At 34.9% G+C, this 27,205-nt stretch overlaps 1 protein-coding gene across 1 annotated transcript in view; it reads left to right on the top strand.

Annotated features, from left to right (window-relative positions):
• Nucleotides 1-27,205, top strand: part of LRP1B (LDL receptor related protein 1B) — a gene marked incomplete at both ends in the record, with an annotated part of 1,929,155 nt that overhangs the window by 1,878,412 nt on the left and 23,538 nt on the right. The window contains 3 exons of the mRNA XM_080928219.1: nucleotides 3,897-4,058; nucleotides 14,356-14,530; nucleotides 21,181-21,285. Coding sequence (XP_080784345.1) covers nucleotides 3,897-4,058; nucleotides 14,356-14,530; nucleotides 21,181-21,285 — 442 coding nt within the window. The remainder of the gene's footprint in view (nucleotides 1-3,896; nucleotides 4,059-14,355; nucleotides 14,531-21,180; nucleotides 21,286-27,205) is intronic.

Raw genomic sequence — 27,205 nt, 5'->3', positions numbered from 1 at the left:
AAGCTATAGCCTGTAATGTGTGTGAAAATGTTGTCTAGGAAATTTTAAAAAATCCAGAAAATTAAATAGAATTTTCAAATCTTTAGTATTTGTATTTGATGTCTTATGATACCCTGAAGTTTCTAATGATCTTAGGCTTCTTTACTTTTCCAACTGCTACTTCTAGGCTTGAGCTAAATTTTATTACTGTTGACATGAATTCTCTCTGCATAATGAATAAACCCTTAGCAAGATGATAAAATAATTCAAATTTTGACATGTTCTTGTTTTCTTCAGTCACCATGTGCCAAACCTATCAGTCTCTCCACTTACTACCTACCTCCCTGTTCCTGTCTTTATTTTCATTTACTAATACACGGATGAAATATGTTCTCTATTTCAGCAATCAATGGAAAAACATTTGTTATCACTCTAAGAAAACATTCTGCTAATATTTAGTAAATCATTTTTGGCAACAAGAATAATGAACTTACTCAGCTCTAATAATCTCCTTGTTTCTGGAGCAATAATAGACATTTATCTAGCACCAAACAGCATTTATAAATAATTTATTTTTAAAGCTGTGCTGCTTATCATAAAATTATGTATGACTGTTTGTTTAGAGCAAATTTCTAGTGGATTTAAGGGTCTAACATTCTCTCAAAGTAATTACTTTGAACTTACTGACTACATGGTAGATATTTATTATTCTTTAAAAAATACAGTACATTTTAAATTTATTGTTTAAGTAAATTTTATGTAAACATGTTTTATTCCATATAAATACTATGTTAAATATAGACTACATACTTGGTAGTTTGCTCCTAAAGGCCAAAGAAAGTCAGAAAGCTTTCTTACTTTCTCGGCAACCATAGACCTCCTACACCTTTTCTCTGGGGTGGACCCCATGGAATATCGTGCTTGCACTGATGTCAAACAGTGTTGTTTTCATCTTACTGTTCTTCATTCAAGAGGCATAGTGCTGAAAGTTAATGGATTAATTTCACCTGAAATCCTCCAATAAATTAAAAGATATTAAAAATATGGGCTATACAGATTCGGTGAGGATATATAAATAATTGTATCATTATATTTAAAACCATAATAAGTCTTGTCGGGAGATCCAGAAACACAGGCCTGGTAAGAAGGCGTTCCGAGTAGCCAGAAGGCAGAGAGATCTCTGCCAAACACGCAGAAAGTGTGCCCCTGCACTGATTGATCCAGGGAACCAGGAAGCAGTGTCCCAGCCAGCGGGTGCAAAAGAGGCACTAAGACCATCAGCCACCAGGAAAAGTGGAGAACCGGGGACACAGGCCAGGTACAAGGGAAAGGTAAGAATCAATCACTGACAACAAGATGGGAAGAGGAAAGCAAAAGAATATACCCCAGGGTAACCAAGACAACCTGGCAACACTAGAACCCAGCTCTCCCATTACAGCAAACAGTGGAATGCCAAACACTCCAGAAAAAGAAGACTCAGACCAAAACATGGCCATCCTACCAAAAGAAATCTACAGATTCAATGCAATCCCCATCAAAATTCCAACCCAGTTCTTCATGGAATTGGAAAGATCAATGTGCAATTTCATATGGAATAACAAAAGACCTAGAATAGTGAAATCCATCCTCAACAACAAAAAAACATGTGCAGAAATCACTATCCCTGACCTCAAGCTATATTACAAGGCAATTGTGCTGAAAAATGCATGGTACTGGTACAGAAATAGGCATGTGGATCAATGGAATAGAAATAGAAGATCCAGAAATGAGCCCTCATGTATATGGTCACCTGATTTTTGACAAAGGATCTGTAAACATTCAATGGAAAAAGGACAGCCTATTCAAAAAATGGTGTTGGTCCAACTGTCACTCAGCATGCAGAAGAATGAAAATAGACCCTTACTTACCTCCTTGTATAAAGCTCAAGTGTAAGTGGATCAAAGATCTCCACATTAAACCAGATACACTGAAACTATTAGATGAGAAAGTAGGGAAAACCTTAGAACACATAGGCACAGGAGAAATTTTTCTGAACAAAACACCAACTCCTCAAGCTCTAAGGTCAAAGATTAACAAATGGGACTTAATGAGATGGCAAAGTTTCTGTAAGGCTAAGGACATTGTCAAGAAAACAAAATGGCAGCCAACAGAATGGGAAAAGATCTTTACCAACTCCACATCAGATAGAGTCCTAATATCCATGGTATACAAAGTACTTAAGAAGCTAGACACCAGAGAATCAAATAACCCTATTAATAAATGGGGTACATAGCTAAACACAATGTTCTCAATTGACGAATATGTAATGGCTGAGAAACATCTAAGGAAATGCTCAACATCCTTAGCCATCAGGGAAATGCAAATCAAAACAACCCTGAGATTCCACCTCACACCAGTCAGATTGGCCAAGATCCAAAACTCTGATGATAGCAGATGCTGGCAAGGCTGTGGAGAAAGAGGAACTCTTCTCCACTGTTGGTGGGGTTGTAAACTGATACAACCACTCTGGAAATCAGTGACGATTCCTCAGAAAATTAGACATAGTACTACCTGAAGATCCAGCTATTCCACTTCTGGGCATATACCCCAGAGACACTCCAATATACAACAAAGATACTTGCACCACAATGTTCATAACAGCTCTATTTATAATAGCCAGAAGCTAGAAAGAACCCAGATGTCCTTCAGTAGATGAATGGATACTAAAATTTTGGTACATTTACACAATGGTGTACTACTTAGCTATCAGAAACAATGACTTAACCAAATTCTTAAGAAAATGGTTGCATCTAGGGAATATTATCCTGAGTGAGATAACCCAGTCACAAAAGAACAGACATAATATGCAGTCACTGATAGTGGGATGCTAACCCCAGAGGCTTGGATGCCCCAGAAACAACTCATGGACTGTGTGAAGCTCAACAAAAAAAAGAAAAAGAAAAAAAAAAGAAAAAGAAAGAAAGAAAAAAGAAAACAAAACGAACAAAAAATTATGCTCAATCCTTACACACCAAGAAAACAGGAAAACATCGACTAATTCCAGGTTACATCCTGTTTTAGTTGTACTTTTTGCTCATTGTAACTTGTAAGACCTTAATGCAGAGTATCAAACCCTAAAAAAAAAGAAAAACAAAGCCAAGCACTGACAAAAATGTATTTGTATACATTTATGCAAAAATGTTTAAATTTTTTTTCTTTTATTTTTGTTTTTTAAAATAAAGTTTTAATAAAAAAAAAGAGGTTTTGCCATAGTGATAAATTACTTTCCACAGAAAAGAATAATAGAAAATGTTCAAAGATGATTGAGGAAATGTTCTACTGTGTTGAACATACAATATTCAGTATGCTACAGTAATTTTTAACATGAATAAACATTAATATTAGACAAGTTAATTCCCAGTGCGTACATATGTATTAAATATTAGCATGTTTATTTGAGTTAAGAAAACTTTATTAAAATATGTAACGATTTTCTATAACATAATTCTCTTTAACCATTAAAATGTCTTACTGAAAATTTGTCCACTGATGTTTTGTGTGTGGTCAGCAATGGTGAACACTGAGTGAGTACTGGAAAATTTTAATTATATAAATTTTATAACAAAAATAAAGTCTTTGATATTATATATATATATATATATATAAAGAAAAAAATGAATAGTCAGACACATAGAGAAGAAAACAATTTATAAGTATATTTATTCAAAAACATCCATAAAATGATCTAACTGAATGTCTGATATGTTCATTTTATACTTCCTTGGATATACAGCTAAACTAAGACTAAAGAGCTTTTGGTATAATAAAATCACAACAAATTGTAGGCATAGCTTTTTCAGAAACTTTGTGCTCAAAATATTATCTACTGAAGTTCTATTTAAGGATAACAGCATGGTTATTTTGTTTTTGTTCAATAGGAAGACCCACCTGTATCTGTGCCCTGGGCTTCACTGGGCCCAACTGCAGCAAGACAGTCTGTGAAGATTCTTGTCACAATGGGGGAAGCTGTGAAGTGACTGCTGGGAATCAGCCTTACTGCCACTGCCAAGCAGACTACACTGGAGACAGATGTCAGTTCTGTAAGTAAGAGTGTCCTCCCTCAGTGTGCCAGCAGCAACCTTTCATGCTTGCATGAAGTGATGCCATGGTTCACATCTGTGCTCTTCCTAGCTTCATTTCAGCTACACCTCCTTTTCTAGGTTCTTAAACTTCATTATTTTTATAGGATTTTAAAGGATTTTATCTGTGGTCTTTCCCAACCTTTGAATTTAAGCCTGTAAAAGACATATTTACTCATGTTTATAGACATTATTCTCTCCTTTTCCCATCCGTATTTTATCTGTTGCTTACTTGCTGGGTCGTTTGTGCATCTTTCTGAGGGTAAAATATGACGTTCCAGCTTAAACATTGATGTGACGACAAGGACTATCCTCATCTCTGTTTTAATTTCTCCAGGTACTGATTCCTAAACAAAGTCTCACATTATACAATAAACTTATGTTTTATTTCAAAATGCTGTTTTCAAGGCATCATTTTCTATTCTAAGTCCATGAGCATGTATTATGTTAATATGTTTAGTAGTTTCTATAAAGAAAATAAATTTGGAAACCAGTGTCTAGATGACTTTTACTGATATATGGTGTTTTTGTAGTACCTACATGATCACTCTAAAGCTCTATTTCCTGCTGAACCTATATGTACCTTAAGACATGATTCTCAGTTTTCGGTGAGAATTAATCTTATCTCATAGTTAACATGATGGGTTTGTTTTCTGTTTTTAACCTGAATTATCACACTATCTTTTCTTTAAATGTTTGACAAGAAACATTCATTACTAATCCAAAATCCTTGAAATCCTTGTTGACTCTGCAGTATTTTTTAAAATTATTTTATTGGATATTTCTGTATTTACATTTCGAATGTTATCACCTTTCCTTCCTCCTATTCCTCCTCCCTCTCCACTTGCTTCCATGAAAGTGCTCCCTCTCCCAATCTTCATCTTCACCTCAGTGCCTTGGCATTTCCCTACACTGGACCAAAGGCCTCTTCTCCCATTAATTTCAGATATTGTTATCCTCTGCTACACATGCAACCGGAGCCTAGGTCTCTCCATGTGTGCTCAATGGTTGGTGTTTTAGTCCATAGGAATCCTGGAAGGTTTGGTTGACTGATATAATGTTGTTCTACCCATAAGGTTGCATACTCTTTCAGCTCCTTCAGACCTTCTCTAGCTCTTTCATTAGGTCCCCATGTTCAGTCTGATGGTTAACTGCAAGCATCCTCAACTGTCTCTGTTCACTCTGGCAGAGCCTCTGATGAGGCATTCATATCTGGTTCCTGCCAGTAACTCTGCAATCTTTTACATCCTCTCTTCATGCTCTAAAATCATCCAGAATGTGAAGTGTGTTCATTATCTCTGTTCTCACTCAATCATGCAAGCTGCCAGCATCCATTTGTCTCTTTTATCCCTAACTGATATCCATGCTTCCTCTCTTTGCTACTGGTGTACATTATCAAATGACAGTCACATTTATATGTTTTATGTAAAACACGCTTTCTAACTATTTTAAGCACATTCGTTGAAAATTTTATATATCTATGCACTCAGATCATGCTTTTTTTCTTGTTTATTTGTTCGACAATACACTGAATACTCTTTTCCTTTTTATGATTGTTTCAAGAAAATTCACCAGTGCAGCATAAAAACTCTTTTCTGTGGCATCCTGGTGTACATTGTTAGAGCCAAGAACTGAACCAGGCAAGAGACTTTCATGACTCAAACTTTAAATTCCTTTAATGGTTCCCAAAGCCTGCCTCACATCTAAAGTCATTGAGGGAGGCACAGGGAAGAGTACAGAGCCTTGCTATGTACACTAGCTGATTAGACAGTGCAGGACTGGTTATCCAGCCCTGGCATTACAATGGGACCACATCTGCTGTGGCAAGAAAATGGTTAATGTGCAATATCCATTTCCTTTTTAGAACTTTATTTCTTCTTATGTGAAGCTTAGCTCTTTTTTAAAATCTGTAGATGTCACTACACTATGCCTGTGTCTTTTTACAAAATTGTCTATGTCCCAAACATTAGTCACATGAAAATACAACCCAGCTACACTTGTTCTCTTGCTCCATACCCTCATTTCTTCATCTCTCCACCATCAGCACAGCAGAGGATATCAGCATATCTGCTTCATACTAATGCACTAATTTCCTTTTTTTTCTTTTGTACTTCAGCATTCTCATGATCTATAATTACTTCTAGGGAATGGAGGGCAATTCTAGCTACTATCCAACTGTACTGACCAAGGGACAGTGACGCCATAGTCATAACTGTCCTCCATACAAATGAATCTTCTCTGGTAATCAGGCTATATCCACACTTGCTTACATAATGCCCTTGGCAAATTATTCATGACCCACTCCCAGTTTAAACTGACATTTGCTCCTCTTCTGAGTCTCTGTTTTTATGTCTTCTGGCTTTGTCCACTCTGTTATTTTGTTTACTGTATGTTCCTCAGATCCAAGACTTCTTTAAAACTATAGGACACAGCTGGAGCTTATGCACAAACAAATAAATGATAATTTCATAGACAACTCTAAATAAAAGAAGACTAAAAAATTTAATGAAAGAGCGATCAACATATTGTATGAAAATGTCTGGTCTATATATTAATAATCCATAGCTTTGGTGTGTCTATATTGTGTGTGTGTGTTGTTGCTGTTGCACTGCTGTTTGTTTTAAAGGGTCGTTGTATATTCCAAGCTGCCCTCATACACACACACACAGACATACACACACACACAACACACACAGACACACACACACACACACACACACACACACACACACACGGTGATGAATGACCTTGGAGTTGTGATCCTTAATCTTCCATCCTATCTTCAGACTTCTCAAACTAAAATGAAGTCACACAACACTCCATTTGTGTTCAGATTTTAAAAATCTCTTGGATCATTAGCTTCATCTACCAACTGATACATTGTGCTCTATCAGTTAGCCTTCCTTATTTTTCAATTGAATAATTAGCACTCTTGATTCTTTTTGAACAGCCTTAAAATGCTATATAGCCAGCATTATAGAAATTTATATTCTTGCAAAGAACAAATTCAGTTAGCTTGCATCTTAATTGACAACTTAATAGAATCACAGTGTGTGGCAGCCACTGTTTTATCAGGCTGTGCTATTTTCACTATTAGCAATCAGAATACTTTCCACCTTTTACTGCAAAGCGCTTATTTAAATTAACCAATTAATCTTTAGGCAGAGGTTAAATAAGTTGTCCAAGGACTTGAAGCAGTCAAAATTAGACCTGAGAAGTAGTTGATCAAGATGTCTGCAAACATCCAGGAGAACATTGATGCTGTTTTCAGGCTTTGCCATTAAAATGACAAATCTAACATCTGATGAACTGTAATAAATTCAGAATCCATCAGTGTGAGTCAGCAAAGTTCACTAAGCCCAGTGTTCTGTCAAAAGCATGTCTGGCATATACAGTGCCCCCCTCCCACCGCTGGTAAATGAAGGAATGACAGATAAGCTCATTATGACACCTAATTACATGCTTTTAGTAGGAGGTAGAATATCAGTCTTAGATGTGCTGAGTTAAAACAGCTCATTACTTCAGTAGCAAGGTAAAATCCAGAGGTCTGAATGCAAATTAATTTTGGCACTATCAATCTAGGTTGAAAAGAAAGAAAAATATAGCAGAGCTAAAATTTAATATTCTTTTAAATGTTTACTTAAGAACAAATAGAGCTGAATTTTCATATTGTTCAAATTCAGGATTCCTCCTATCAGTAAAAGCAAACAAGTACAGATTTGTTCCATTAAATATAGGTGTTATTAGTCAAATCAACAATATCTGAGGTTTTAATCAAAGGATAGTAACACTACACTATCTACACTAATATTGGGATGAGTTTTCCAAGTCTCCAAATTTTAAGGGAAGAATTTATTCTTATAATCCTTGTTAGGTATTTTAAGATCTGAAGTTTATATTACTCCAAACTCAGGCCTCTCATTTTATAGCATCCTACCATGTGATACCCTGTCCATACAGTGGCATATTGTTACCTGATCTTCTGAGATTTTACAGAACTAAAAAAAGAAAATTGCAATTTTTCCCATTTATCAAATATATATATATAAGCTTTCAAACTATCTATCTTTAATCTGTCATTGATCATCTGTCTATCCATATTATCAATTTGCAGTATAAATTACGGAAAAAGAATTGGAGGAAGGGACATAAGCTTATATTAGCATTTAGATTTGAAATTCATAGATTGAAGCATGCAGTGTTTGGTTACTAATAAAAAGAAAAGTAAAGAAGCTTGAAGTAATTAGAGAACTAAGGAAAGAAAGAATGAAAGCAGAAATAGTGAGAAAGGAGAAGGAAACAGAGAGTAGGGAGAGAGAGAGAGATTAAGATCAATAAAAACAGGTGTGAAATGGGTGACCAGCAGTCAAAGATGGAGTATCTAAGATTTATATATGCCTTCTCTCTATATTTAGAGAAAATACTATCTTTTCAGAACAATCTTTATTCTTTAAATATCTTAAAATACTGTATTTAATCTATAGAAATTATATGTATTATATTTTTGTAATAACTAACAAAATACTGATTTTTACATTCAACCCTGAGAGAAGACTGCCTAGTAGTAGATTAGCATGTGTTTTCCCTATTATTCTTTCATTGACATAAAATAATTAAAATGAATGATTGCCTATTTTATCAAACCCAAATTTGAAATAGGAAAATATATTTATAACTATGTAATAAATTCATCAGCTAATCTATATGAAACATTTGAAGACTTTAAAAATAAGAAAAATTGAATTACTTCTTAGGTCTGTTTTTCGATTTAATGTTTTAATCCTTCAATGAAAACATACCCAGAGGTCTAAGCAACCTCATAGAAGCTATGTTATCTTCTTTCTAAGCATACTGTAGTCATGTCTAATAGAATGTATCACTACAGAAGAAAAACGCATATGACTTTTGTTAATATGCTCTCTCTCTATCTATCTACATATATATATATATAAACATATATATATAACATGATATATATATATAAAACAATTAAACTTATTTTATAGAATATTCTATATGACGTAAAATACCACTTTCCTGTTAACAGTGTGTATATATTTAAACCATCTACAACTAGATCAGTTTTTGTTTCCTCATGTTTCCATAAGTCTTCACACTGATATGTTTCCACTCTCTGTGGTCATTAGTGAAATTCCTATAAACACGTGCGCCTGTGCTCAGAAATCCACCAATTGAAGGCCCAGCACTTCAATGGTTACCACACAACTAAATTACTCATGTTGTTTTGAAGTTAAGCAAAGGTATCTTGTCATTCCATAAAGTCAATGAACATTCACAGATACCTAGAAGCTTTTACTTTCAGTTTTAGTATTCTAATTTTAATCCTCTCAATATTTTAATTTCTCAATCAAAAAGACTTTGATCATTTGTAATTTTTTTCTAAACTGTTTTTCTTTACTCTACCAATTAGAAATAAATATTTTTTTCTACTATCAGCGTATATTCATGGTACTGATTACATAAAGATATTCTCACAGAAACACTGATGCATGTTGTACTAAGAACATATTTAATTTCTCTATATTCCCTTCTGTTATCCAACCTTATATAATTCATTACCTTTGTTTTTTTTAAGTATTTTGAATCCTACTATAATGTCATATCTATGAAATTGATAAGAAGTGTTTATTAAATATATATCCACAGATTGTGAATACATGTAATATTTTATCAGATTATCATTTTAAATTACTTATTAACTAAAGATTTTATTAACCTAAGTTTAAATTCAAAAAAATTGTTTGTGAAGCAAACTGTGATATGTGACATATATGTGTGTGTGTGTGTGTGTTTGTGTCAAGAAGTAAAAGGAAATGCCTGCATTTTGTGAGCTGGTGACAATCAAGCACAGTCAACATGACATGCCCTGTTTGGGGAGGGAAAATAGACTATTCCTTGGAATTTGCAAATATCAGAGATGTAATAGCTTTCCTGGGTATTGTGAAGTTAGTTTTGATAAGAAGATATTTTATTAATATTTATTTTATTATATTTATGTGTGTATGTACACACACATGAGAGATAGGAAGTGCCTACAGAGGCACAAAGCAATGTATAGCTCTAGATCTAGATTCACATGTATATATGAGCTGCCAGATGTGGGTGGTAACATTCAACACCAGTTCTCTAGAATAGCACTGTATATTCGTAATAACTGAGTCAAGATTACATACCCATATATATATATATATATATATATATATATATATATGTATATATAAACACAGATATATAGACACACATATGTATATGTATGTATATATATATGTATATATATATGTATCATGTATATATACCAAATATATACCAATGGATGCACCATAGCAAAAATATTTCCTTATAAATTATTAGTTAAATTTTGCTTCAATTTATTGTCCAAATTATGATAAAATGTAACAAAATATTCCTTTTACTAGAGAGACAACTCAAGTAATGCTTAGATTGTCTTGGTGAACACTGCTTGTGTGTACATAGATAGATAAATAGATGGATGCAGCTTGTATTGATATTTTATCTACTACTTGTAGTACATGATAGATTATATCTTAGAAGAGAATGTAAGGAATGGAATAAATTTTGTCAATTTATAAAGAGGTGATAGTTTGGAGACAGTTGCATAAAATATAAAATTTTCTAGAATTATAAACAGGGTCAAAAGTCTCAAGTCCTTTACTAGATAAGCAGATTTTATGTGCCATGAAATAGCAGAAAACTTTTGTATTCTAGTATTTTGTTTTTAATTTATACATATCCATTATTTTTGTTATAATTTACATATCTGATTCTGAAATGAATTAAATGAGAAATATTTTCCATACACTTAGGCATTTGAGCACTTGGCCCTAAGTTGGTAGCATTATTTATAGAGGTTTTAGAGATTGGCTTTGGTAAAGAAAGCATGTCTCTGGGGCAGGTTATGAGAACAGATAGCTTAATTCTACTTCCAAATTCTCTCTCTCTGCTTTATGTTCCTATTGTCATGCTTGCTGTGTTCCTCAGCTCATGATGATGGAGACATACTTCTGGAAATATAAGCCAAAATAAATTATCTTTCCTTCAGTTTGCTTTTGACTATGGTGGTGTTGTATCACAATGCAGAATGTTAATGAATACAGAAGTTGGTGCCAGAGAAGTGATCTTTTAGGTTAAGATTCTGACAATGTTGCTTTGTAAAATAATGTGGGAGATCTTGAAATTTTAGTCTGTAAAAGTGATTGGATATTATATATAGAAGTCAACAGACCCATCTAATAGGAGTCTGAAGATAGTGATGCTGAGAGCGAAGCAAATGGTAGAAGCCTGGATTGAGGGATTTCAGAAGGAAACAATTATAGTAACCACCCTCGAAACCTTTGTATTTTCCGGAAAAAGGAATATAAAACAAACAAACAAACAAACAAACAAACAAAGAGCCTGAAACTGGCTGCCTTCTGATCTTTTTTTAAGAACTTACCTGAGGCAAAATGAAAACAATGAAATTATGGCAGAAGAAATGTCAAGACAATAGAATAACAAACTGCGATCTGATGGCATGGTTGTTATTTATAATTTATACATATATAAAATGACAGAGCAATTGGGAAGAAAGAATTACAGAATATACCGTGTAGGAAAGAAAGAACAGTAGGAAGAATAACGGTATGCCCACACCTTTGACAGAATAGGGATTATCACTTTTTATGAGATTATCACCAGTGAGGTCAAGTATGCTACTGTGACCTTAATGTTCTCAGATGACAAGACACCATCCAGGTCACCTTCCACTTTTAAAACTTTTTGAGTTTAGTGATCTTAAGAAAACAATTGAATTAAAAAGTTGCTTCTAATATGATCTGAATGTGGTAGGGTCCATCTCAAGAAGACAGCCAATCATGACAACATCAGCCATTTTTTCAGCCAGAGTTTTAAGCACAAAGGAAACACATAGATTTGCAAAGCATTCCATTGTTTCAGAAAAGCTGCTAAGACAAAGCAAGAAAGTTTCAGTTTGAAGATTTGAAAATTAAGTCAAGGTTGCAGTGAAGACTTCAAGTAATTAAAAATGATAGAATTGTGATATATCTTTGTGAAAAAGGAACATTTGGGAAGTAAATCCATTCCAATAGAGAGGTGTGTGTACAGAAAGCAAAGAGGGATGGATTCTTCTAAGCCTTTGAAACTGGAAAAGGAGCTACAAGATTGTGTTTTGTCCCAGTGAATGCTTGTCTAGTTTTAGGACATTTCCCCACTGTATCCACGCTTTACCCATTAGAAATGGTAATACATACTCTGTACCACTATATGTTGGAAGTCTGCAGTTTACCTTTTGATTTTACAGGGATTGTAGTTAAGAGATTGTCTTGATCTTAGAAGACAAATTGAAGTTTGAAAAGTCTTTAGACTGAAAAACATTAAGAACTTCAGGAGTTGGACTCAATGTATTTTGCTTTGTAATGGTGCTCTGGGCATAATGGAACCAGGGAGGGTAATGTGACTGTTTGGATGAGAGCTGTGTCTTATAGGTCAATATAGTTGAACAGTTGGTCCTTGTTAATATTGCTTTGGGAGGCTTAGGAATCATGGCCTAATCATAAAAGAGTATGTCACTAAGTGTGAGCCTTGAGAATGTATTGCTTCAACTTATTTTCAGTCTGTTCTCTGCTTTATGATGTAGTAAAAGATGCAATTTCTCAGATTCCTGCTCCTGCTGACATGCCTGCAAATTTCTCCAATGCCTCTACCATACCTTGATGGAATTTTTCCACTCTGCATCCATATGACAAAAGAAACGCTGAATACTTTGCCTTTGGTCATGATGTTTGATCATGGTAACAGAAAACTAACTAATTTAGGTATTAAACTACCTGTTTGATACCATATTTTTTTTTGGAATCTTACAGCAGAAATCAGTGAGAAGAGAAGGCTTTAAAACAATGTAGCAGAGGATAGCATTGTCTGGCATCATTGGGAGAAGTGGCCTTTGTTCTAGTGAAAGCTCATTTTCCCATTGTAGGGGAACTCCAAGACACTGAATTGGGAGTGGGTACTTTGGAGAAGGAGTACCTTCATGGAAGTAAAGGGAGGGAAAGGGAGATGGGAGTAGGTGAAGGGGGCTAACATTTGAAATGTAAATACAAATAATATCTAATAAAATGAGAAAAAATGCAAGAATCAGAAACATCATAAATGGGGGAGAAAAAAGAAGGATGGGGGAGAGGGACAAAGAAATTGCATATATGATGGAAGGAATGGTAACCAAGGCGCAGAGAATTCACTTCTCAGGTGCTATAAAATTTAAGCAAACCAGAATACTGGAGATTTTCAAGCCTGGCCCAGGGATGCAGCTCTCAACCTAGACTGCAGAGAGTAACCCTGCTACTGAATGCCTCCTCACTTTGACATGCAAGGACTAATAACTTGAAATATAAAATTCTCTCTCTTCCTTAAATATTATAAATTAAAAAATTGTACTACTTTCCAATATGAACATATAAAGAGCTGTCTGCATTTCAAGTCACTGAAGCATGGTAATTCTAAATGTATATTAATTGTTTATTTAATGCTCTGCCGAATTATGAATCTTCAAGAGGCAAAATTTGAGGGAAGTGTCTCTTTGTCATTAGGAAAGCAGTCTGTAATGCTTGATAAGAATGATTCTTTGAACTAGAAGACTAGATGTGAATGTTTCACACTGGAGGGTGGGTTATCTAGTGCTAATATGAGAGAATTGAGAAAGATGAGATTTCTCTATCATTTTGCACCTATCAGCCAGTTTTGCAGTTAGCTTTCTTTTGGCTTCCTATATACTCATCAAACAGTCTATAGATCAAAGCATAGACAGAGGAAGAGCAAAATGATTCTCATTTTTTATTTGCCATTCAAAAACGATTTTCACAAGGAAACTTCAAGCATTACGGTCACACGCGCTTTCACTGTTCATTGGAAAGAATCTTAAGCATTGCAAGTCAGAACAACAACAACAACAACAACAACCACAAGAAAGCATGTCTGGTAACATTGTATCAATATAACATTTATCTTTTTAGCAGGATGAATGATGCCCGACTTAGAAACAGAGACCAAAAGAGGAATCAAGGCCTTAACAGAGAAGTCACATTTATATATCATATGATATTAGTTTAAAAATTATTTTACCTATTGTATAACCATTTTCATATGAAATAAAATACCATCATTTATAAGGCTGAAAAAATATCTCATGGCATCATTTAAAAGTTTGCTTGTTTCTTCTTCCTAGATGTGTGCCACCACTATTGTGTGAATTCAGAATCATGTACGATTGGGAATGATGGAAGTGTTGAATGTGTCTGCCCAGCACGTTATGAAGGACCAAAATGTGAGATTGACAAATGTGTACGGTGCCATGGGGGCCACTGTATTATAAATAAAGACAGTGAAGATATATTTTGCAAGTAAGTAGACATCTGACTTGCTTTGTAAAGAATTTATGTGCTAAAGGATCACTGTTAAAGAAATAAGCTATGGAGTCTCTTTACTTTTCTAAAATTATGAATGTCAAACAGTTCAATTTTTAAAGTTAGAGATGAAGTTCAAGTTAGCAAACTCTTCAAAACATATGCAAAGATCTGAGGTGTATGAACATCAGTGATATTATTAAGTTGTTCCAGATATAAAATATAACAAAGATATAAGCAATATCAGAAATATCTTCAGGAGCATATATAGAGAGCTAAGGATAGGAGATGTTTGCCTACCAAGGTTTTAATTCATAGCAACTGAAATCAAGAAGAGGAGGAGGTGGAGGCATAAAGAAGGAGACTAAAAGAAAGTGTTGGTTATTGAAGACATGGAAGAGAGAGAAACTGAAATGAAAAAGTGATACTAAGCACATACATATCTATGATGATAATTCATGAGTACAAGATCATATTTGTGAAGAAATATCAGTGATACGGCTGGCAAAGTAGGCCTAGAATCATATTATTCACATGTTTTATATATTTAAGATTTTAGGTCTTAGATTTTAGGTTTTTAGTGACTAGCTCTATATTGACAATAAAATGATTCAACACACAGCAGCTCACAGCAGTAAGGGTTATATTTAAGAGAGTGATATGGGAGAAATAGATGAAATTGTAGGACAAGTCTTATCATATGCATTTAATCTCCATGCCCATATGTTAGAAAGAGAGAAGCAACTCTCAAATATTGTCTTCTGACCTCTGTACTCAGAGCTTCTTGAATGCTTGGATGATATAAATAATCACATGGAATTTTAAATATAAGCATTTAGATATTTCTCATTAATAGTCATGGTGAGTAGGTTCAAATTGTTTGTTGCTGTTTTTCTAACTAGGTGCCTTTCATTTTGAGATTATAATTTTATTATTGATGTTCAATGATCCTTTTAGGAAAAGTAATTTATATCTCCAATGGACATAAGCATTGAGATTTTTCTTTTCCTTAAATGACTTCAAAAACTGCTATCTAAAACAAGTAGTGTATGTAATAATGGTCTCTGGAAGCAAATATATCCAAGTTCTGTGTTTGTCTTTTAAATGGAATTCTATGCTCACAGACATGAAAAACCCTTCAAGATGTAGCCAGTGGAATACTTAAAGGACAGCAAGCATGGGCACAACACTGCTGTGTAACTATACATAAATGCATATAAACACAAACACACACAACAGAGTATGAAACATAACTATTTTTTTCCTGAAAATGTATGTATTTGTCTTGTATACAATATTCTGCCTGAATGTATGCCTACAAGCCAGAAGAGGGCACCAGATTTCAAAATAGATGATTATGACACACCACGTAGTTGCTGGGAATAGACCTCAGGACCTCTGGAAGAGCAGCCAGTGCTCTGAATCTGTCATCCTTCTCTCTAGTTCTACTAAATTCTGCTTTTGTTGCCTTTTGAAAGTTTTCCTTAAGACTAATTGAATGGGAAAAGAACTCAGGAGCTAATGTTAATGCTATTGTTTGTATCTTGAAACAAGTTCTCCCCACGAGGTGAGAGAGGTCAGTCCCCATGCCAGACAGAGTACTTTGAAGAACCCTCTAAATGAAGTCCCTGTGAAGGACTGTCAACTACTTTGCTTAGAAATGTTACAAATGAGAGAAAGATACAGAAAGTGTGCTATAAAATATCTCTGCCAGTGAGAGCCCTAGGAGTTGGCAGATGAGTTATGTCACTCTGGCAAACAAGGTCCAATAAAATTTTATTACAAGGCAATGTTGACAAGTTTTATTTATTTACTCAGTTTTATTTATTTTCTCTTTAGAATTTACAGTAAATATGTTTTGTGTTGTGTTTATGAACAGCATATATTAAACATAACAATTTGGATAATTTAAAACCATACTGTTTTTGGTAATTAAAATGTGACTGATATTTCTTTAATAGTACATAAAATAAAAATAAATGTTCACATGTTTCTCCTATGCCTCATGTGTATAAAACGTTAACAACTCTCAAGTATGAAAGAACTTTGTCTCGGTCTGTGAAAAGACATGGAATTTGTTTGTTTGGTTGGTTGTTTGTTTTAAACAAAATATGAAAACAGCAGAACCCATAACATTGAAGTTGAACTGTACAAACCAACACCATGAAAAGAGCCCTAAGAGATGTCACAAGTATCAGAGACCTGCATTTTCACAAATTCAGGAGTCATACAATAATGCTAGATGGAAATTATAAGGTATGCACGGTGGACCTTGACTGAGACCCATGCAGACCTTGTGCTTGTGGCATCAGTCTCTATGAGTCTGTATGAGCTTTGCTCACTTGACATAGAGGACCTTGTTCTCCTGCCTCTTTTAATATTTCCACCCAATACTTCTACAGACCCCTCTGTGCTCCGAAGGGAGAGATTTCATGAAGACATCACACTTAAAACTATGTCTTATTCTTTTCACAATGTCTGTCTGTCTGTCTCTCTATTTGTTTTCATGTGCTGAAAGAGGAAGATTCTCAGTTCAAGGCACTGATCCATGAGTAAATCCGAGTATATTTAGGAGTCATCTTTTGTCATCATTTTCAATTTATTTTGTTAAGTTTTTATTTGTTTGTTTGTTTGTTTTTGTTTAGAGGCAGGACTTCTTGTAGTCCTGGGTACCCTGGAAATTGCTCTGAGTAACAGGCTATCACTGGACTCACAAAGAACTGCCTGCCTCAGCCTTCTAAGCTCACTAGACCTAGCTCAATTTTAAAATTTGATTTATTCATTTGATCAGTAGTATTTTATTTTAACCTAGGTTTCTGAGCTAGTCTCTGGTTCTTGTTCACCTATGTACACCATCTCGTGGTGTGAACCTTAAGTTAGTTAAGTCATTGCTAGTTACTACTCCCACAAGCTTTGTGCTGACTTTGCCTAAGTATATGTTGTTAGCATCACATATTGTGTATGAAAGTTTTATGGCTGCATTCACATTTATGCTTATCTTTTAGTAGCCTGCAATATACCTTCCCACACCAAGTACATAAGAATATAGCTGTGGACGTTCTATGTAGGCACCAGCTCAACCTTTCCATGTTCAATGACATAAATGGGCATTATTTTCATCAATGTGGAGTAGCTGTCAATCTGTGGGGAGGAATTTGTTGTCTTAGACTCAGCAATGTTTGAAGATTTATTTGGGACCCCCTTAGCTACCAGCTCAATTGAATGTACCCCAGTGTCAGTTCTGGAAGCTTTGTTTGGTGATAAAATGGCTAGTATTTGGAGACTTCATGAAGATCACCTTCATATATCTTAATTTTTTTCACTGCACTGAGTTGCTCTTCTTGTGTTCTCTGTTCCTTATTGGAACAGGCTACATAATGTTTTTGATTAGTCTTTACAACTTAAAATGAGGACAGAGTTATGAACTGAGTCATTGGCCCAGTTTGCCCAGAAAACACTCATAGAACCATCTATCTTTCTCCCACCACACAAATAATCCCATTTAAGGAAGAGAGGACCAGATGTAGGACCCCTCTCATAAACTACCCATAAAAGGAAATCAAAATTTACAAACACGTGTACACAAACACACATACGCATGTATAACCAGAACAGACTATTGCCATCTATTGGTAGAATTCTTATATTTCAAATGATTTTTCTGCAAATATAGTTGAAGAAATAGATGGAAATAGAAAACTATTGGTCCCAATGGCTACAAAGTCTAATTTGATAACTAGATGTCTGATACTAACTTTTTAATCAATGTTCTATAAGACATTTGAGTAGAGAAAAGTGGAATGTTTTCAATATTCTGAAGTCTGAAATGGAATTTATGGTGGGTTTCTTTTAGAATTACAGTAAAACTTGGAATGATGTCAGGATACTTTGTAGGTGAAAAGAAATTCTAAACCCAAATTGCAAAAGAATAAAAAAGCTTTGTTCAGTTTTGTATAAAAATTCAAATAATCATATATATTTGAAATCCTAATGTTTACCTTACCAGCTAGCTACATACTCCATTATGAAAATTATCATTACTACATATTATCACGACATAATTTTCTTTCCCTTGGAGATAGATGTAAATATTATTGAAAAGAAACTTGCACCTAAAATGAGCAGTTCAGAGAGGATATCTTCCATAATAACATTTTAAAGAATTTTTTGCATTTACTAGATAACTTGCAATTAACTTTTTGGAAGTCATTAAACCATAGTCTGTAGACTTGTTTATATTATGTGTGCCTTTATTGAAGATAACAAACAGTGAAATAAAACACGTTCTTAAGACATTAAGTTGTATTTGTTCCACATTTAAACATATTTGCAAGTTCAATTTTAAATAAAATAGGAAAATGACAAAAATTGTCATAGTTATTGAAAGCAGGAATCTTAAAATTAATTTGTAGTTTGATATTTTAAATAATAAAGTTTATTTAGATCTAAATTTTATTATCTAAATAATAAATAGGTATATACTAATTTAGGTAAAATTATTCAATGGCTAATGAGCTAATATTTTCTTTTTGACAATATTTCCTTCCATAATTAGAATCTGTAACATTTTCTGTATTAGTTTTCAATAAATCTTGTAAAGAAGAAAATGAACTGCCCTTACCATTTAACATTTCACAAACAGTATTTGTTAACTGTGGATTTCACTCACTTTGTGTGTGTGTATATTATATATGCAGTACGCTATTAGCTGTAGAGGATACTATACTCTCTATTATAACAGAATTTGAGACAATCCTCACCTGTTCCATGATGGGCTCTGTGTGTGTACAGTCCTATTTTACAACTTACATATAGGTCATTCATCTCATTTAAATATTATGATATTTAAAAGAAATGTTATTTTGAAATATAAGCATTTTATAACTATCTTCCAATTTAAACACTGACAAAAATATATTCAGCGACTAGATTACCAGCACCCATATAATCTTCAGCAACACAGATGATTATGCAAATCATAATGCAATTATAAACACCAGGGTGGTAACCTTTCATTTTTAGGGACCTTAATGTCAATAGAAAATGCCCTAAAAGAGATGTCATGCAATTGTTATATACCTTCAGGAGTCTCAAATGTCCTGTTAATGATACTGCAGCCTGACTTTATTTTCAAGGTTATGTCTAGAGTTAGGAACAGTTATTCTGCATAAGTCATAGACCATGGAAAGTTTCAAATAGACTGTGGTACTGCATTGATTCCTTACTAAGATCATTTCTGGATTTATGGAACCGTTGATTTTGTTACCATTTGATGAAAAAATACCAGTGTGAAATTATAGTCCACTTTGAAGCACTATGTGTACAGCTTTCTCATAGCTCTTCAGGAAGGAGATCAGATTCCCTAGTGACCTTGAACACGTTAATATTTTCCTTAATTTCTTCAGCGGTGTTCCAAGACCAATACAGTTGTTTGTTTAAAACATAAGACAGTATATTTTTGTACAATATTACTGTAAAATAAAATAATGTTTATTCTCCTCTCAAATGTGTAATGTGACTATAATTATACTTTTGAGTTGTAGTTTTCAAGAACTCCAATCTCCCTATTTCTCTATTACTTATACATTGCTAATTTTAGATTTTCACTGATTGGCTCTATTTTGACAATAAAAAACTTTGAAGTCCTAGTAGGTCAAATCCGTAAGTTCTGCATTTGATAGGGTAAGAGAGGGAGGTTTAACATGACATACTAGGTAAAACTGCGGGATAGAGTATCAACCTGACTCAGAACAAAACAAAGTAGGTTTAACATTGAGTTTGATACAGGGCTGACATTTAAATTGAGCTTATTTATTTCCAATTACTTGTATTTGCATGTCTATCTCCTCAAGGGTGGAATATCATCATGCAGCAATAGGCACCCGGAAATGAGAGATCACTTTCTGAGAGTTGCAGGTCATCTTCTTGGGTAGCAAATACCTTCATTTACCGAACCATCTTTCCAACCCTAAGGCCATATGTCAAACTGGCATCTCCGAAACCTGCAGCATGAGAGCCAAGACGATCCCTGGGGATTATAACCTACCCAGTCTGCATAATTCTCAACATTCAGGCCAATGAATCCCTGTCTTGAAAAAAGTGTCTAACATCCCTGTGGATTTAAAAAAATGTTGTGCTGTAGCTTATACACAGAAAAAAATTCATGTACACCTATACAAGTATGTGCGCCTTCACAATATGAACACATACATACATTTTAAACAATTGTCATAGTAACATTTTTCTCCAGGGAATGCTACAGTGAGAACAGAATGTTGTAGTATTTCCGTCATGTGACTTATGACTCACACTGATGTTACCAAGTCCTAGGTAACTGAAAAAGAAATTCATAAAGTCCTCAGAGCATGTGAGTGATAGCCAAAAATATTTTCAAAGTGTTAACAAGATGATTTACATTTTTATCAAGAAAGGGGGTTAAAGTTAGCAAAAAAAAAAAACCAAATAATCTGTTACTTTTCTAACAGGTAAGTTTACCTCCCACCACCTGCTTTCCAGAAAACTTAGATGTGGGCAGACTAGAGTTTCCTCAACTTTGGCATTTTCTAGTTTGCAGTTGTTTTTTTGTCATTCCTCAACAGCAATAAATCTGCTAATACTTTTTATTTCTTTTTCCTGGGTTTCTGCAGCTGTACTAATGGGAAGATTGCCTCTAGCTGTCAATTATGTGATGGCTACTGTTACAACGGTGGCACATGCCAGCTGGACCCAGAGACTAGTGTACCAGTGTGTGTGTGAGTATCTACTGATGTAATTTATCAGAGACTAGTGTACCTGTGTGTGTGTGTGTGTGTGTGTGTGTGTGTGTGTGTGTGTGTTTGAATATCTACTAATGTAATTTATTACAGGGTTGCATGAAGGTAGAGTCTCTATTCTAATGTTTTCTTTTTGGGAGGGAATACTCTTAAGTGAGTGTGTCATGCACATCTCTAGTCAACTGTCTCCCATTGGTTCATGATTTACATAATTCCTTTCCATCAGCCTGTTAAAGATCTCATGAGGAACAACTCCTTCAGTTCTTAGCATCTCTTCATTTCAGACATTCACAGATTTTAACTTAGAAATGCTGGAAAAATGCTCTGGTTTTACTGACCTTATTAATCTTTATGAAGCATACAGTTCATTGTGTGTGAGTGGTAGTGTGCCTGTATGTGTGTCTGCACATGTGCATGTGCTTGTTAGTGAGTGTGGAAATTCCTCAGTAGTTGGGACTGTACTTTTTAAAAGAACTTGAAACATGTTGTCAAATATATGGTGTTATTTGATGTTCTATCAGGTTTAGAGTATCACATAATATAAACCAATTAAGTCCTTGGCTCTTTGAGGGAATATTATGTGCAGCCAGGTTGCGTTCTACCCAGGGAGAGCAGGAATTCTCAATTAGCAAATCTGGAGTTTAATATCTTCCTCTTCCCACTTTGCTGATTTTTCAGACCACACCAACTAAAGCCATTCCATTGATGTGGTCAATTTATTGAGTTTTAATTTAACTGTGTAAGGGATGATGCTCAAAAGGAATCCTTTCAGCATCCCGTTCCACAACTTGTTATAGGAACATGTGATCAGTGTATATTTGAGGGAGGCAAGGATTCCTGGGAACATTTTTATTTTATATTACTATCAATGTATAACATAAATTTATACATATATGGCAAATAAGTCAGACACTATATTCAGTTGTATTTTACTGGAATTCTACAGATGCTCTGTGGGGTTTAAAAGTCAGCGCTGTGACCAGAAAGAGAACCCTTGTGATCACTACTGTCAGAATGAGGGGATTTGCACTTTAACTGCGTTTAATGAGCCGAGATGCAAGTAGGTTTAACCTTCCACTTACTGCTGTGCTTCCTGTGACATCATTTCAGGCCACAGTTCATTGGTTTAAATCATGAACATCCACATGCATTTCACAGTTTATACTTAATCTTGGGGCTCATCTCTGTCACATTTAATTAACCTATGCTTTGCTCATAGATAACCGTATACACTACAGACTACTAGAGTGTGTAGAAATATAGAAGGTGATGAAAAAACTACTCTTCCGGGTTTCTAAACACACATATGCTAGAAAACTAGAATTTAATCCCAGGAGGTTAGAAGCAAGTGGTTTAAACTTGTAACTACCATAATTGGAACAGTGGATTTAAAATTCAACATTTCTATTTCAAAATCAGATTGGGTAGTAAATTATTTGTTTCCTAGATTTATATCACAGATTATTTGTTTTACTAGAAAAGAAATAAGTGCATGCCAAAATATTTCAAGAAATTTAATTTCTTTAGAGTTTACATCATTCTTCCTTCATTCAGTATGTGGCAACTTGGATATCCATGGAAAAGAAACTCCTATTTTCTCATTCCAATGTTACCTCTAAACTAACCACAGAAGCTCTGATTGGCACCTTGGAGCGATCCACTGAAGGTCAGCTTAGCCTAATGAAATTGCAAAACACAATCTTGCTAAAATCCCAGCATTTCATTACTAAATTTTGGCTATTTGGTTATAATGAGCTGCTGGGATTATAAGGCAGAAACATGAAATGAATAAAGATGGCTTTGAAAAAGGTAGGCCCATTAAACCAAAAGAGGAATGTCCTGGAGGCCATTTATAAAACTTTTGTTGCCACTTGAAGGGGAAAATGATGCTTGATCATACGGGTGCATATAGTAGAAAGAATAGACAGAATGGTGACTCGTTGATATTTAAAGTGACTTAAATCAAAGTGATCCATGGCCCAAAGCTAATAAAAGATTTTTTTAAGTCAGTTTTACTGCCTTGGAATCAAACCTTAGTTTATCCTGTTAATGTTTCCCGGCTTCTGAGCAAAGTATGTGAACTATAGGAGCTCTTCATCATAAACAGGGGTAAAGATGCCTTCTTGTGCCAGGATTCCCTATGTCACCAGAATGACAATGCCAATTGGCTATAGCATTCCACGGTAAAGTTTAATTTTAGGCAAAAAGCACCATGGTATAATAATAAGTAAGGCTGGTAAACTCAGCAAAAATGAAGCAGGGTAACTCCAGGAGATTATGTACTGCCTTTTATTTTGATATAATAATATCTCTGTGTCTATTTGTCCTCATGAAAGTTGTGTTTGGACATGGATTTTCCTATTCCTTTCATTGTTTTTGGAAGCATAATAATTATGATAAATATTATATATACTTCAAACATTTCAGTCATAAAATTATGGAGAAATCATAACTTCATTTGCACAGTAATTCCTTAAACAAATATAAATAACCAATGAGTAAGGCATTTGTCAACATACATAGCTCCATGGCCATATAAGCGGACTCAAATTACATTCCATTAACTCCACATTTGCTGCACTTTCTTATGTTATTTTCTAACTGCTGTATTGTGTTCAGTATGACACATTGTAGTTGCACAAGTCTGAACATCTGTGCCCAATTATGGGATTATATAATGTTGCTTCCACTGAACTTTGTCTATTCAAATATATAATGCTGCAAATTTAAAATTTATTTTGACAAGAATGTCTTTTAAGAAAAAAATAAATTTGTTGACATAGTAAAAATATGGTTAAAGTCTAAAAAACAACTGAAAAAAATGGTTCACGATTCCAAGTGGGGGAATCAAAGGCCTTTTAAGAATTAATAATATTTTGAAACAAAAATAATAGGAGTTTTAAAGATAAGGAATGACAAGAAAACAATCTAGGAAAGAGTGGCACACTCAAAATACAATTGATGTGGAAGCAACAGCACAGGTTTCTGAGGGCAAGAGACCACTGGGAAGAGATGCTGCAACCAGTCTGAAAAGTGGTTGCTGCTTTGAAGTATAATTAAGAAAAAATATAACCTGCAAAAATGTATCTAGGAGTAGTTTCCCTTGAACTGAAAAAGTAGAGAATCTCTAGAAGTTTTAGTCCAAGCAAGATGATCATTATGTGTATCTCACCGTAATGGATAACTTGAAAAGCTTCTGTAAGGTAAAGGGCACTATCAACAGGACAAAACAGAAACAAACAGATTGGGCAAAGATCTTTACCAAGCCTACATTCAATAGAGGGCTAATATCCAATATATACAAAAACCTCAAGAAGTTAGACTCCAGGGGACCTAAATTGGACATAGTACTACCCGAGAATCTAGCTATATCACTGTTGTACATATACCCAAAAGATGTTCCAATATCTAATAAGGATACATGTTCCACGAAGTTTATAGCAGCCTTATTTATAACAGCCAGAAGACAGTAAGAACCAGATATTCTTCAACAAAGGAGTGGATACAAGAAACTTTCCTAGGCAAATGGATAGAACTAAAAGATATCATCCTGAGTGATGTAACCCAGTCACAAAAGAACATACATGGTATACATTCACTGATAATGAAATATTCGCCCAAAGGCTCAGAATACCCAAGATATAATTCAATATAATATGAAGCTCAAGGAGAAGGAAGACCAAAATGTAGCTGGTTCAGTTCTTCTTAGAAGGAGGGATAAAATATTCACAGGAGGTAGAAGGTGGAAGGGACTTTGGAGAAAGAGAGTAGGGGCATGAGAACAGGGATAAAGGAGGCAGGATCAGGAATGGGAGGAGACTGAAATTATATGCAGAGAGTGTCAGGGATTTGAACAGAGGTGTGTAGCAATGAGTGAAGGGGAACAGGGGTAGCCAGAACTAGATTTCAGATACCAGGAAGGAAAGAGGCTCCCAGGACCCAACAGGGATGAGTTTAGCTGAAATTCTCAACAAAAAGGAGAAAGAACCTGAAGAGACAATATAGAGGAGGGTAGGCAAGGCCCCTAGTTTGAGGATGGGGCCACACACTCATCTCTAAATTTTTAAGCCACAATGGCTCCTCTTTAAAAGACATAAATGGACAAAGCCTAGAGCAGAGACTGCAGGAAAGGCCATCCAGAACTGCCCCACCTGGTGATCCATCCCATATACAGACACCAAAACCAGACACAGATGCCAAGAAGTGCTTGATGATAGGCTCCTGTTATAACTGTCTCCTGAGAGGCTCTGCCTGCACCTCACAAATACAGAGGCAGATGCTCACAACCAACCATTGGACTGAGCACAAGGACACAAATGGAGGAGTTAGAGAAAGGACTGAAAAAGCTTAAATGGTTTTTTTCCCATAGGAAGAACAACAATATCAACCAACCAGCATCCCAGGAACTCTCAGGTACTAAACATCCAACCAAAAAAAAAAAAAAAATACACATCGAGGAACCCATGATTCCACCTGCACATGTAGCGGAGGATAGCCTTGTCCGGCATTGGTGAGAAGAGAGGCCGTTGGTCTTGTGCGGACCTGATTCTGCAGTGTAGGGGAATTTCAGGGCAGTGAGGAGGAAGCAGGTTGTTGGAGCAGAAGCACCCTCATAGAAGAAGGGGTGAGGGATGGTATAGGGATGTTCAGGAGGGGAAGCCAAGAAAGGGCATATCATTTGAAATGTAAATACATAAAATATCCAAAAAAATTACATGAGAAATGGTGATTCACCCAGAAGTTCATTTTATTGTTGAAAATAGCTTTCAGTATGCTATTTTATTTTTGTTTGTTTGTTTGTTTGTTTTGTTATTCCAAATGAACTGTCGAATAGCTCTAACACTATGAAGAATTGAGTTGGAATTTTGATGGGGACTACATTGAATCTGTAGATTGCTTTCAGCAATTGGGCCATTTTTACTATATTAACCCTGTCAATGTATGACCATGAGAAATCTTTCCATCTTCTGAGATCATCAATTTCTTTCTTCAGAAACTTGTCATATAGATCTTTTACTTGCTTGGTTAGAGTCATACCATGGTCTTTTATATTATTTGTGACTATTTTGAAGGGAGTCATTTCCATAATTTTATCCTCAGCCTGTTTATTTTTTGAGTAGAGGAAGGTTACTGATATGTTTGAGTTAATTTTATATCCAGTCACTTTGCTGAACTTGTTTATTAGATTTATTTATCCCACATGAAGAAGCCAAATGCAGACACTATTGCTGATGCTTGCTGACAGGAGCCTGATACAACTGTCTCCTGAGAGACTCTGCCAGATTCTGACTAATACAGATGAGGATGCTTGAAGCCAACCATTGGACTGATTACAGTAACCACAATGGTGGAATTAGAAGAAGGACTGAAGGAGCTGAAGGGGCCTTGTCTGGCATCAGTGGGAGGGGAGGCTCTTGTTCTTGTAAAGGCTTGATGCCCTAGTGTTGAGGAATGCTAGAGTAGTGAGGGAGGTGTGGGTAGGGTGGAGGGGTAGGTAGTGAGCACTCTCATAGAAGCAGGGTGGTTTGGGGTGAAATAATGGGTTTGCAGATGGGGAACCTGGAAAACTTGGATAGGGGATATCATTTGAAATGTAAATAAATAGAATATCCAATTTTATTAAAGTTGAAAAGTTGGTACTCTCAAGTAAAACAAATTAAAGAGTAAGAACAACAACAACAACAAAAGTAAAGATGTGTTATAATCTCTTCTGCAGTCAGAATGTACAGAATTTACAAATGAGGATGAGGCAGTAAGAAATAGCAGAGATTTTTTTTGCATATTGTTCAGTTAGGAGTTCAATAAAGGAAGAAAATAGAAACAGAGAAACATTTCTGCAATGAAAAGTACTTAGCCATTAAGAATCTTAGTATTAAAGTCCCATTTTAAAAATATATAT

This window comes from Micromys minutus (genome assembly GCF_963924665.1).
Source record: "Micromys minutus genome assembly, chromosome: 13".
NCBI lineage: Eukaryota > Metazoa > Chordata > Mammalia > Rodentia > Muridae > Micromys > Micromys minutus.
Note: the sequence above shows the minus strand (reverse complement) of the source record. Positions and strands in the feature narration are given on the sequence as shown.